This window comes from Gekko japonicus, unplaced genomic scaffold (genome assembly GCF_001447785.1).
Source record: "Gekko japonicus isolate JY-2015 unplaced genomic scaffold, Gekko_japonicus_V1.1 scaffold1454, whole genome shotgun sequence".
Lineage (NCBI taxonomy): Eukaryota > Metazoa > Chordata > Lepidosauria > Squamata > Gekkonidae > Gekko > Gekko japonicus.
The window spans coordinates 295,726-308,764 of NW_015174884.1; the positions used below are offsets into that span (position 1 = coordinate 295,726).

The 13,039-nt window shown below is 39.6% G+C and overlaps 1 protein-coding gene across 1 annotated transcript in view; it reads left to right on the forward strand.

The window, feature by feature from the left end:
* The first annotated feature begins 448 nt into the window (after positions 1-448).
* COQ3 (coenzyme Q3 methyltransferase) overlaps positions 449-13,039 on the forward strand; it is a 28,359-nt gene continuing 15,768 nt past the window's right edge. The window contains exons 1-2 of the mRNA XM_015424908.1: positions 449-648; positions 8,200-8,311. Coding sequence (XP_015280394.1) covers positions 531-648; positions 8,200-8,311 — 230 coding nt within the window. The 5' untranslated portion in view covers positions 449-530. The remainder of the gene's footprint in view (positions 649-8,199; positions 8,312-13,039) is intronic.

Genomic DNA, 13,039 nt, shown 5'->3' on the forward strand with positions numbered 1-13,039 from the left:
TTGAGAATCAAGGAGGATTGCAAAATACATTTTCTAAAAATGCTACCAAGTAACACAAGTCACCCCATGAATAGTGTCACAGGACTGGGATTACAAAAATAGTGTGGGATTTAAGGAGAGTTTTGAGAAATGGGATGAAGACGAGACGCTCCAAGTGAAGGACAAAAGTCGAAAGGGCCACTTTAACAACCAGCTCCAAACGTCGGAAATAAATGCCATTATGTTCAGGAGGTGTATTCTCAATTCAGACAGGCATACAAGTGTGAAGTCTGAGAGGAACAGAAGACGCGAGAAAAACCTGCAACAATTCTTCTGCAGCGTTGTAGGACTACCTTGTAAGTAGTCCGGTTGACAGGATGAGCGTCGAGTTTTTTAGAGCAACGGACAGGGCGACGGAGCTCCTTGACTGTCGGACCTGGAGGCTGGCCTCCGCTTGTGACGGGGAGCGTCAAGTCTCAGTGGTAGGGAAGGAGGAGCTGAGGGCGTCACGGCCGAGCGTGGATGGCTTGGACCGTAGATAGTGAGGAGGAATGGAAAGTTGGGGTCGTTGCTGGCTGAGTAGAGCAGGGCGGCTCTGGGTTTCTTGCAATGAGATGGCGGGAGGCCGGAAGGTCAATCGGCGCGCCTTAAGCCTGCAGGCAGCGCTCGGTGAGTTCCCTTTGTATGTCCTCCATAGCTCTGTGTGGCGCTAGTCTTTTGCTTTTTCCTGTCAGCTCCACTGGGAGCTGCATATTATCAGAGCATATTCCAACCATATTGCTGCGCCCTACTGTTTTGTCGGTCAGGATGTGACCTGCCGTGTCGAAAGTCAAGTAAGTTCTGCCCTACGCTGACGTAGAAAGTGATACCTGTTGCGTTGTTTGCTGGACCCAATGTTATTGCTGGAGAACCAAACTAATGTAGCTGCAAAAAAGGCTGTATTCCAACTTGGCCTAGCCGGAATACAGGTGGCCAGATCAAGGCTGAGACTAAACTACTATAATTGCGCTGTGCATTAGTTTCCCCTCAAAATCAATTTAGAAACTCCAACTGGCTGAGAACACTGCAGCTCAGCTATTATTGGGAGCTACACCTAGCACACATCAGTTAGCAGGCTCAATTTAAGGTATTGGCTATCACCTACAAAGCCCTTCATGATCTTGGATCCTCATATCTGTGAGACCACCTCTCCCCCATGCTCCACTATGACAGCTTTGCTTGTGTCAGCAGGGCCTTCTGCAGGTACTGACCTGCAAATGGGCAAAATCGACAAATGCCTGTACAAGTGGCTTCTCCATTGCAGCCTGCACCTTATGGAATGGTCTGGCTGAGGAGATCAAGAAGGCTCCCAGTCTCCTGGCTTTCTGCAAACTATGCAGAATTATACAAGGGGGCTTTTCTGCACAGGCAACAGAGTTGCACCATACTAATGATTCACAAAGTTACTTGGATAAATGATTAGGCAGGCACTGTGGTCTATACCGCTGTATATTGATTACTGTAAGTAGGATCTTACAGTGTAATTTTTTGCATCATTTAATGTGTTAATATTTACACTTTGCTTCAGTTCTGTTTTTAGATTTCTGATTGGTTCTACAGCCCTAATCCTATTGTATTGTGTACTGAATTTCCCGTCCTATTTATTGTATTGACTAACTCTGGAGTCCAAGTGAGAACTAATATTTCTCTCTGTGTACCCACCCTCTGCACAAACTATTGTGATAGGGTTAGGACCAAGCTTGTAACTCCTGTGCTGTTAAAGCACCAAAGTTGTTTTTGCAATTTTATAATGGACAGTGCATCTCAAGAATACTACTGGAGCTTGTGTGGACTATGATTATGCATTGACAAGGTTATTTTATGAGTTCGCAAATGGTGCCACAAGCATATTGTTTGTAACAAATGGGTCTGAGTTGGGGGTGGGTGTGACAGACAAAAAGCTGTCCTGCCTCTGAAGGGAAAAAGAGCCCTTTGGCTGAGCCTATGGAAGCCCTGCTCCTGATTGCCTTTCAGAGTGGATCTGGCACATTGGAGGGAAGCACAGCAGGAGAGAATTCAGGTTTGCCTCAGGGAGAGCGCAGAGAGAGTTCAGTTCTGACTCTGGGGAAAGAACAGTGATAGCTCAGGTCTGGCTCAGCAGAAAGAGCAGATGGCTTGAATGTTAGCTCTGCCTGGTAGTGTGGCAGAGTGGTTTAACTCTACCTCTGGGAAAGATAGATTACCTGAATGTTAGTCCTGTCTCTGGCAATGAGCAGACCTTGTGCCATTTAGTCTGACTCTTGGGAAAGGGCAGGCTGGCACGGGTGGAATCCTGCATGTGTAAGAGGATCCAGCCTAGTGGCTAGTCAGTAAAAGCCTGTTTGTATCGAGGGGATGTGGTGTCGCGCAAGAGAGAATGGATGTCTGAGCCCAGAGCTCTCCCTTAACCTACCCAAATCAACGTAAAAAATCAACAAAGAAGATAAAATTTGATGCTAAAGAAACTTTGGAAAAGGAAGACTATACTGACCATCCCGTCGTAGAAATCCGACTGGTAAACTCTCATTTTGCTGAATATAGCGGAGACTATACTGGGGCGGGAGTCACGGCAAACTCAAAATGGCGGAGGAGAGCATCGAAGACACAGAAATCTTCTCTCCACTATCTAAGCTTGATCTTATGGAGATGGAAGATAGAATAGTGTTAAAAATGGGCACCTTATTAAAACCAGTGCAGGACCAACTGGTAGAAATAAAAAAGAATATAACTGAAACTCAAAAAAAAAAAGCTGAATGTGCAATAACTTTAGCAGAGACAGTTCAAGAAGAAACACGTAACTTGCAGATAGAAAACAACTCTTTAAACAATAAATTCCTCAATCTGGATATGGAACTTCATAAAAATAACATTAAATTCAGAGGCTTTCCAGAACAGCTTAATACAACTGAAGAATTGCATGTGTTCATGGCAGACTGGCTAGCAATTATCTTGAACTTAGGAGAGGAAGTGACTCCTGTTATTGTTAAAGCCTATCGTATTGGATCTCCAAAACCCCCCAAAGAAAAGGATATTGTGATTTCAGCTCTAGACTATAGAGTGCGTAAAAGAATTTTAACAGAAGCAAGGATAAAAGGTGCTTTTGAGTATGAAGGACATAGAATTGAAGCATTTCCAGACCTCCCTCCAGAGGCTATAAATAAAAGGAGAGAATTAAAACCAATCACCACGCAATTTCAGGAAGCTAAAATTAAATATAAATGGATTGGATCAGCAACATTACACATCATTTATAAAGGTGAAAGACTACAAGCAACAAATTTGGAATCTGGTTTTAAACTGTTAGAAAAGTTTGGCTTGAAAGTCCCAGAAGATCTCAACAAGAAGCAGTTCAAGAGAAAATTACAGTTCAATGCAACCCCACATAGGGACAGTAAAATTCCAGTACCTAATGCAAGACGAAGTACAGAACACTGACCTTTGTATAAGGGTATATATGTAATCTGAAGAAATAGACTGTGTTACCTTTCTTAAGAAGTAGCCAAAATTGTTTAATGGCTATGTTATTATTACAGAATATATTACTATGTTTTAATGATTAGTTAAGAATGTTAAACATTGTGTGAAAATAATAGGGGATAGGTAGGGAAGGGGAGAAAAAATGTGTTTGTATTTATAAGCTTTAGTAGAGAGTACCTTAATTGGAGACAGGAATTTTCCTGCCTTCCTGCAGGGTATTACAGGAACCTTTAGGTAGTAAGAATAGTAGTTAGGTAAGTTAGTGTAAGTTAAGTTAGGTAAGTTTGATTTTAGATTTTAGTTTAGCATAGTAAGTAAGTTGGTAATTAGTGAAAAGGAACATTAATAGAGCTAAACAAATAAAGAGAACAGTTAAAAACATAGGATAGTTAGGATAGGATAAATATTATTGGTGGGTCTATAGAACGTAACAAAAAAGAGATGTCAAAAATAAAGGTTATTACGCTGAATATCAGAGGTTTGAATAAAAGTATTAAAAGGAAGAGAGTGTACAATAACCTCCTAAATTCGAAACCTGAGGTTTTACTTTTACAGGAGACGCATAAAAAAAAAATTAAGATAGGAATTTTTTTTGTAGCAACTGGTTTACTTTTCAAATACAAGTGTGTGGGAGTTCAAAATCTAGAGATGTAGCAATTATGCTTTCAAGAAATATTAGATTTATGGTGCAAGACATTTTAAGGGACGATAATGGTAGATTTATTTTTGTTAAAGGATTAATGGAAGATTTAAAAAATAACTATAGGTTCCATATATGCTCCAAATTATGGCCAAATTAATTTATTGACAGATACTTTTCAAAAAGTAGAAAAATTTAAAGAAGGAGAAACTATTCTGGGTGGTGACTTGAATTATATAGTTAACCAAAAAATAGAACATCTAGAAACCTTAAAATCCTAAATAGAAGGGTAAATAAGAAAAAAATAAGAAGACAAATTCACTTAATAAAAGATAAGACAGGCAAATTACATTCTAAAACAGAACAAATAATTAAAGTATTTGTAGATTATTACAAAGGTCTATATGCCTCTCAGAAAGTTTCATAATCTAAAATAACTGAGTGTTTTAAAATAAATATGGCAACAAAGATGAAAACAGAACATAAATCCTTTTTAGAGAAAGATTATACAAAACAAGAGATTTTAGAAGCAATTAAAAGCTTGAAGGTAAATAAAGGTCCAGGGCCAGATGGCTTTACTGCAATATTTTATAAAAGCTTTGCACAAATGCTACAAGGCCCACTTTTGGACACTTGTAATTATATTCTTAAAGAGAGTCACCTGCCCCCATCTTGGTCTCAAGCAACAATGGTAGTCATTCCTAAGCCCCCCCCAAATAAAACTATCCCGCAATCATATAGACCAATTTAGCTTTTAACCGTAGCCTTTAAAATTTTTACGTCAATTTTAGCTCAATGTTTAAATAAGATTATCCCAGAATATATATCTTCAGACCAAGTGGGATTCATACCAGGAAGGGATTTGGTGGATAATACTCATAAGGTATTGAACATAAGTCACTATGCTCAAAAAAGTAAAAAACGTATGATCATGCTTTCATTAGACATGGAGACAGCATTTGATTCTATTGAAATACCTTTTTCGAAGACTTTATTGAAAAACATGAATTTTGGTGACAGTTTTTGCTGGCAATTAATTCTATATATGAACACTCACAAGCTTCAATAAACATAAATAATATGCTTTCTCATAGATTTACACTAGAAAGGGGAACAAGACAAGGCTGCCCTTTATCACCATTATTATTTGCCCTTGCAGTTGAACTGTTAGCAATGAAGATTAAAAACACAGGAAATATATCAGGAGTTGTAATAAAAAATACAGAATACAAAATCACACTATTCGCGGATGACATGTTATTATTTTTATCAAGCCCCAAAATATCTCTTAAGAATTTACAGAATGTATTAAAAGAATATAGATTAATCTCAGGATTAAAAATAAATATATTGAAATCAAAATTAATGCCAATTAATATTTCACAAAATGAACAGGAAAAACTACAAAGTTTATACCAATACCAATGTTCCACTGCAACCTTACAATATTTAGGCATTCAATTACCAGCTGATTTGAGCCAAATTTTTTATTACAATCATGACAAATTACAGAAATAAATAAATAAATATACAAATAAAAAACTGGGAAAGATACTGTCATTGATAGATAGATAGATACAACCTAATTAAATCCTCTTTGCTGCCTAAGTTTATATTCCTCTTTAGAGCAATACCTGTAAAAATAACACCAAACCAACTTAAACATGTTACTTAGATTGTTATGGAATAATAAAAAGTCTAGAATTAGTGCATCAACTTTATATCGTCAATGCAGAACTGGTGGTTTTCAAATGCCATGTTTACAAGATTACTATACAGCAATACATTTAAATAGAATAATATTAATGATGCAGGAGGACAATATACCATATTGGGTACAGATCTATTTGGAAAACACTTCACCATATACTGTCTTAGAAACAATATGGCAAAAAAGAAAGGATAGACAACCTATGGTATATTAAAATAGTTTTTTATTAGCATCTTTGGAAATCTGGGACAAACGCAGAGAAAAATTAGTACCAGAATACTCTAGATTTACAACTTTTCTAGGGCAACATTGGTATTTACCAGTGCTGAACAGTATTGAATAATCCTTAATAAAATTATAGGAAAAGAAGTATTAGAAAAGAAATCAGGAACATCAGTGTCTTGGTTCCAATATTATCAGATAAGGCATATGTGTACAATATTACATTTAGAGAAACTTGTAAGACAACCCTTAACAAAATTTGAAATGATAATAAACTCAACTGGACATGATAGGAAAGGTATTATTTCAAAGATAATTCAAATCTTAGCACAGCATAGAGATGAAATATCACTATCAGCCTAGATGGGAAAAATTAGCCTCCAAGCAAATTGATAGAGAAACATGGGAGCGCATATGGAAATCTTTAGAAAATACATCCTGTATTGCTGCAGTTAGAATACAGACATTCAAAATCATGTCATTTTGGTATCTAACACCTGTTCAAATAGCTCATGTTAAAATTTGAGCCCATATTGTTGGAGAAACTAAAGAAAAATGAACATTTACATTGTTGGATGGTTTGTCCCAAAATAAAGGAATTCGGGGGGAAAATATTAAAACAAGTTAAAAGTATCACAGATGTTATTATGCCATTTAAACCAGAAAACATACTCTTAAATGATAGAGAAGAATTTAAGATACATATTGTTGAAAAGATGAGAATAGCAATATTATTGTATGCTGCAAAAGCAGTAGTTGCTACAAATTGGAAATCAGAATGTATACCATCTCTGTTTGCTCGGCACAACAGATTGATGTATTTGTACTTCATGGAAAAAATTACTTAGTCTATACAACTTAGACTTACAGAAAAGAGTAAAATGATGTTCACTGTATGGTTTCCTATTCTTGAATATTTACAGCAACAAGGAGAGATTCCAGAATCTATAGAAAGATTACAATTAGCTTAGTGAGAATGGATAGTGATGTTAAGCCAAAGGTTTATAATGTATTCAACTTGTTATGTGATATTTAATGTTCCGAAAAGGTTGTATATTGTTATATGTTAGAAAGCTTTTAATTTAAAACAATAAATTATTTTTAAAAGCCTGTTTGTATCTGCAAGCATTCAAGAGAATTCAAACCACACTCTGAAGTCATAACTAGTTTAAGTTTATGTGCCTCAGCTATGTTTCTGACTACTGAAGATTTGTGCTGCTGATCTGTTCCTTGAAACCAACCTGTAATAACATCTTTTTTGTTATGTATTTGGAACTCCTGCTCAATGATCTCCATGTTCTACTAGCACACCACAAAGCTTACCTCACAAGAGTGAACTCAAAGCCTTTACACTTGCTACATTAAGGTCCCTGCCACACGAGGGGAAAAAAGGATGGGCAAAGTGCGGCTTTTAAAAGCCGCACCAAAATAGGCATGCAGCGGCGGGATCAGATGCCGGGGAGACCGGGGAGGAAGCCACGGGAGGCTGCCAAACTGTGCATGTCTGAGCATGCGCAGTTCGACCAGGAGCCGGGGATGCGCCGGCGGAAGAACGTGCCAGCGATCCCACGGCCGGCTTTGATGCGGCCTTTCGGAAAGAACCACCTCGGTAGGTGGTTCTTTTTTGCTGTGGGTTATCGTTGGAAGGGCCGGATCGGGGATGGGCGTGCAACGCTTCCCAGATATTGCGGTGGGATCGCGCCCTTTTGCTCCGCCCCCGATCCGTCCCTCTCCCGGCCCAAATCCTCTCATGTAACCGGGGCCAACGAACATCTTGTAATTGAAAGGAAGGTTCACAGTTTAAAGCACACCTGGTTCCCCAAAAGCATAGGAGACTATGTGGGTCCCCTCAGCAGAAAAGACCTGTCACAGTGGGGCTGCCAATACAAAGTCTGATTGTGCAAATTACAAAAATATACAAAACACACCATGGAAACAGCTTAGTGTTTGTTGTTGCAGTGTGTTACATTTTTGTGGCTATTCCAGTAGTGTGAATGGGGTAATGAGGTTGTTGTCACCCATTTTGTCAAAGACTGAAGTTAACCTATGTTTAATTGAGATGTATAAAGATTCTGTAATAGCTTCAGGAATTGGTGGTCTAAAAAGCTGTTTACAAAGCTTATTATTTTAATATATCTTTGCCTTTATTCAGGTAACCCCTGTATTCTGCCTCTTCAAATAGTTCAAGGAGGCTTGTTTAAGAAACATAAAATTCAGCTAACATACAGTGCACGTACCAGTTTAGCTGAAGCATGGAACAAAATGTAAGTATTGCTGTTACTAGTAACTGAATGATTTTTTAAATGACAAATGTTGTCATCATGGCTGCCATGTTCTGAGTGTTCATAGCTGAAAATTGTTGTTCTGGTTTAGCTTTTCATAGATTTCCTAATAAGTAGGAAACATAGTAATGTAATGTAATGTTGCTTATTTCACATGTGACCTACAAACTATAGTGAGGACAGTCCCAAGTTATGGAAGGTCATTGGCAAAATGCATTCTGTGGCCTCTTGCCCCCCCCCACTAGGTGTGCTCTTCATCTGTCAAATGGAGGATAGGTGGTAGTCCCCACTTGCTGCCATCTGCTAATCTCATCACCTGCTAATCTCATAATCAGGCAAATGGCAAATGTTGCTGCCTAGATGAGGGAGGTGAACAAATACTTAGGGGTTGAGACACCACTGCCTGCTCTCCATATAACTGGTGAAGGGGGGGCTGCTCCTTCTTCAGGCACCGAGGGTAGGGTCTTGAGGCACCAGTCCCAGCGCCACTACCCTAGAGAGTGAGCAAGCAGCAGTGGCTATTCGTGTGGTTCCTCTTGCACCCTTGGCAAGCTTTCAAGGTTATCAGCCCCTGATGCCGGATCTGATTTATAATATCATGTAGGATCTTAATAGTGGTGCTTTTAATTCTCTGTGATATAAGCACAGTGTTGTGTGTAACTCTATTAGTTAAGCAGCAGTCACTCTTCTTTGCTAATGTCTTGTATATTGGCATAGTGAGGCTTGAGAGTGGGCTGCAAATTCTCCATGCCTCTATCTGTTCTGCTTCAAGTGGTTGCTATATCACCTTTTGCAACAGAAAATTCAGTAAGTTAATTGATTGGGTCAATATGTGTTCGTTGTGAAAAAGAGATTGAGTTTCTAGACGCGCTCAATGACTGTGCAATGGAGCAGATGGTCACAGAATCAGCCAGGGGAGAGGTGATCCTGGATTTGGTCCTAAGTAACACCCAAGACCTGGTGAGAGATGTAAAAGTGATTGCCCAAAAAGACCGACACAACCACTTTTAACTTTAAAAGAGGCAACTTCTCTGAAATGAGGGGGCATGTGAAGAGGAAACTGAAAGGAAAAGTAAAAAGGGTCAAAACCATTGGGAAAGCCTGGAGACTATTTAAAACTACAATCCTAGAAACTCAGATAAAATATATACAGAAAAAGGCCTATATGGTTAACAAACAAAGTAATGGAAGCTGTAAAAGGTAAGAAAGATTCCTTTAAGTGGTGGAAAGCTAGTATCAGTGAGGCGGATAAAAGGGAACATAGGCTGTGGCAAATAAAATGCAAGTCTGTGATCAGGCAGGCAAAAAGGGAATATGAGGAGCATGTTGCAAAAAAAATAAAGACCAATAATAACACTTTCTTCAAATACATTAGAAGCAGGAAACTAGCCAGGGAGGCAGTGGGCCCTTGGATGACCAAGGGGTAAAAGGAGTACTGAAGGATGATAGGGAAATGGCTGAGAAGCTGAATGCATTTTTGGCCTCTGTCTTCACTGTGGAAGATGAGAAGTGCTTGCCCACTGCAGAACTGCTGATTTTGGGAGGGGTTTTGAAAGACCTGAGTCAGATTGAGGTGACGAGAGAGGAGGTCCTACAACTGATAGACAACTTAAAAACTGATAAATCACCATGCCCAGATGGCATACATCCAAGAGTACTGAAAGAACTCAAATTTAAACTTGTGGATCTCCTGACAAAAATATGTAATCTTTCCTTAAAATCTGCCTCCATTCCTGAGGACTGGAAGGTAGCTAATGTCACTCCCATCTTTAAAAAGGGTTCCAGAGGAGATCTGGGAAATTACAGGCCAGTCAGTCTGACGTCGATACCGGGTAAATTGGTGGAAACCATTATTAAGGAAAGAATTAGTAGGCACATAGATGAACAAAACCTATTGAGGCAGACTCAACATGGGTTCTGTAAGGGAAGATCTTGTCTCACTAACCTATTAGTGTTCTTTGAGGGGGTGAACAAACATGTGGACAAGGGGGATCCAATAGATATTATTTACCTTGACTTCCAGAAAGCTTTTGATAAAGTTCCTCATCAAAGGCTCATAAGTAAGCTCAAAAATCATGGGATAAAAGGACAAGTCCTTTTATGGATCAAAAACTGGCTAGTTCATAGAAAACAGAGAGTGAGTGTAGGTGGGCAATTTTCTCAGTGGAGGGTGGTAAGCAGTGGGGTACCGCAGGGTGAAGTGGCTACATTTGTGGATGACACAAAATTGCTCAGGGTGGTGAAAACTAGGGAGGATTGTGATCCAAAGGGATCAGTTGGGGATGGACGAGTGGGCATCAACGTGGCAAATGGGGTTCAATGTGGCCAAGTGCAAAGTGATGCACATTGGGGCCAGAAATCCTAACTATAAATACACATTGATGGGGTCCAATCTGGTGGAGACTGAGCAAGAGAGAGATCTTGGGAGTCCTAGTAGATAACTCACTGAAAATGTCGAGACAGTGTGTGGCTGCAATAAAAAAGGCCAACGCTATGCTGGTGATTACTAGGAAGGGGATTGAAAACAAATCAGCCAGTATCATAATGCCCCTGTATAAATTGATGGTGTGACCACATTTGGAATTTTTAGTGTTGTTCAGTTGCACAGTTGAGTCCGACTCTTCGCGACCCCATGGACCACATCACGCCAGACCCTCCTGTCTTCCAGAGTTTACTCAATTTCATATTCGTTGCATCAGTAACACTATCTAACCATCTCATCCCTTGCCATCCCCTTCTTCTTTGACCTGCAGTCTTTCCCAGCATCAGTGAGTGCTCCCTTCTCATCTTTCTCCAGTGAGTGCTCCCTTCTCATTTGGTGGCCAAAGTATTTCAGCTTCAGCTTCAGTATTTGGCCTTCCAGGGAACAGTCAGGGTTGATTTCTTTGAGGATTGACTGATTTGTTCTTCTTGCAGTCCAAGGGACTCTCAAGAGTCTTCTCCAGCACCATAGTTCAAAAGAATCTATTCTTCGGCGCTCGGCCTTCCTTATAGTCCAACTCTCGCAGCCATACATGACTACTGAAAGACTATTGAAAGAGGTAGTCAATCTTTAAAGGTACAATTGTGGTCTTAGGGTACTGTCTCAGTGATGATCTGGTTCTTATAGATCCACATGGGTCAATGCAGGGGTAATTCATGAGGACAACCAGATGGATTTCACCTAGAGAACTGGTGTTGAGTAGTGATGGGCATGAACTGGGAAAATGTGGTATGGTTCATGGTATGCCAGCTTCATGATTCTGTTTAGTTTTTTTGATGTTGAGTTTCAAGCCAACGTTTCCACTCTCCTCTTTCACCCTGAGCAAGAGGCTCTTTAGGTCCTCTTCCCTTTCTGCCATTAGAGTGGTATCGTCTGTATATATGAGGTTGTTGATCTTTTTCCTGGCAACCTTAATTCCGGCTTGTGGTTCATCCACGCTGGCATTTTGCATGATGTACTCTGCGTATACATTAAATAAGCAGGGTGATAATATACATCCTTGCCATACTCCTTTTCCTATGCTAAACCAATCAGTGGTTCCATATGTGGTTCTAAGTATTGCTTCTTGACCCTTATACAGGTTTCTCAGGAGACATGTGAGGTGGTCTGGTACTCCCATCTCTTTAAGGACTTGCCACAGTTCGTTGTGATCCACACAGTCAAAACTTTTACAAACTAGTACAAATGGTGTATTAAGCTTCCCAGCAGAGTGATTTGAAAATGCATAAATATGAAGAAACGCTTTAGAAAACATGCACTTACTCATGAAACATGAAAGGTGTCAAGGTATTGCTAGGGGTATGTGCTGAAAAGAAAAAATGTTATAATTTTGGATCCAAGCATGGGGGGTTACTGTGATTGTTTCTTTTCAGAGGTAGGACATTACTGGTTTGGTATTCAGATCCTTGTGATTTTTCAGGTTCTGGAGTTCAGGCCCAATATTTTTGTTGAGGAATGCACATAAGGGTCTCTTGCTGGCATATGGAGTGCAGCACTTTAACAGCATCATCTTTTAGGACTTTGTATAGCTCAGCTGGGATACTGTCATCTCTGCTAGCTTTGTTGTTAATAATGCTTTCTAAGGCCCATTTGAGTTTGCACTCCAGGATGTCTGGATTGAGGTCAGCAGTCACTCTGTTGTGGTTGTCAAGGACATTGAAATCCTTCTTGTATAGTTCTTCTGTGTATTCTTGCCACCTTTTCCTAATCTCTTCTGCTTCTGTTAGGTCCCTATTGTTTTTGTCCTTTATCATGGCCAGCTCTCTACAAAATGTTCCCTTGATTTGTCCAATTTTCTTGAAGAGATCTCTAGTCCATCCCATTCTATTGTTTTCCTCTATTACTTTGCATTGTTCATTCAGGAAGGCCTCCTTATCTCTTCTTGCTGTTCTCTGGAAATCTGCATTCAGTTGGGTAAATCTTTCCTTTTCACCTTTGCCTTTCACTTTCCTTCTTTCCTCAACTATTTGTAAAGCCCCATCAGACAGCCACTTTGCTTTCTTGCATTTCTTTTTCTTTGGGCTGGTGCTGATTGCTGCCTCCTGTACAATGTCACGAACCTCCGTCCATAGTTCTTCAGGCACTCTGTCTATCAAATCTAGTCCCTTAAACCTATTCTTCACCTCCACTGTATATTCATAAGGGATGTGATCTAGGTCAAACCTGAATGGCCTAGTGGTTTTCCCAACTTTCTTCAGTTTAAGCCTGAATTTTGCAATGAGTAGCTC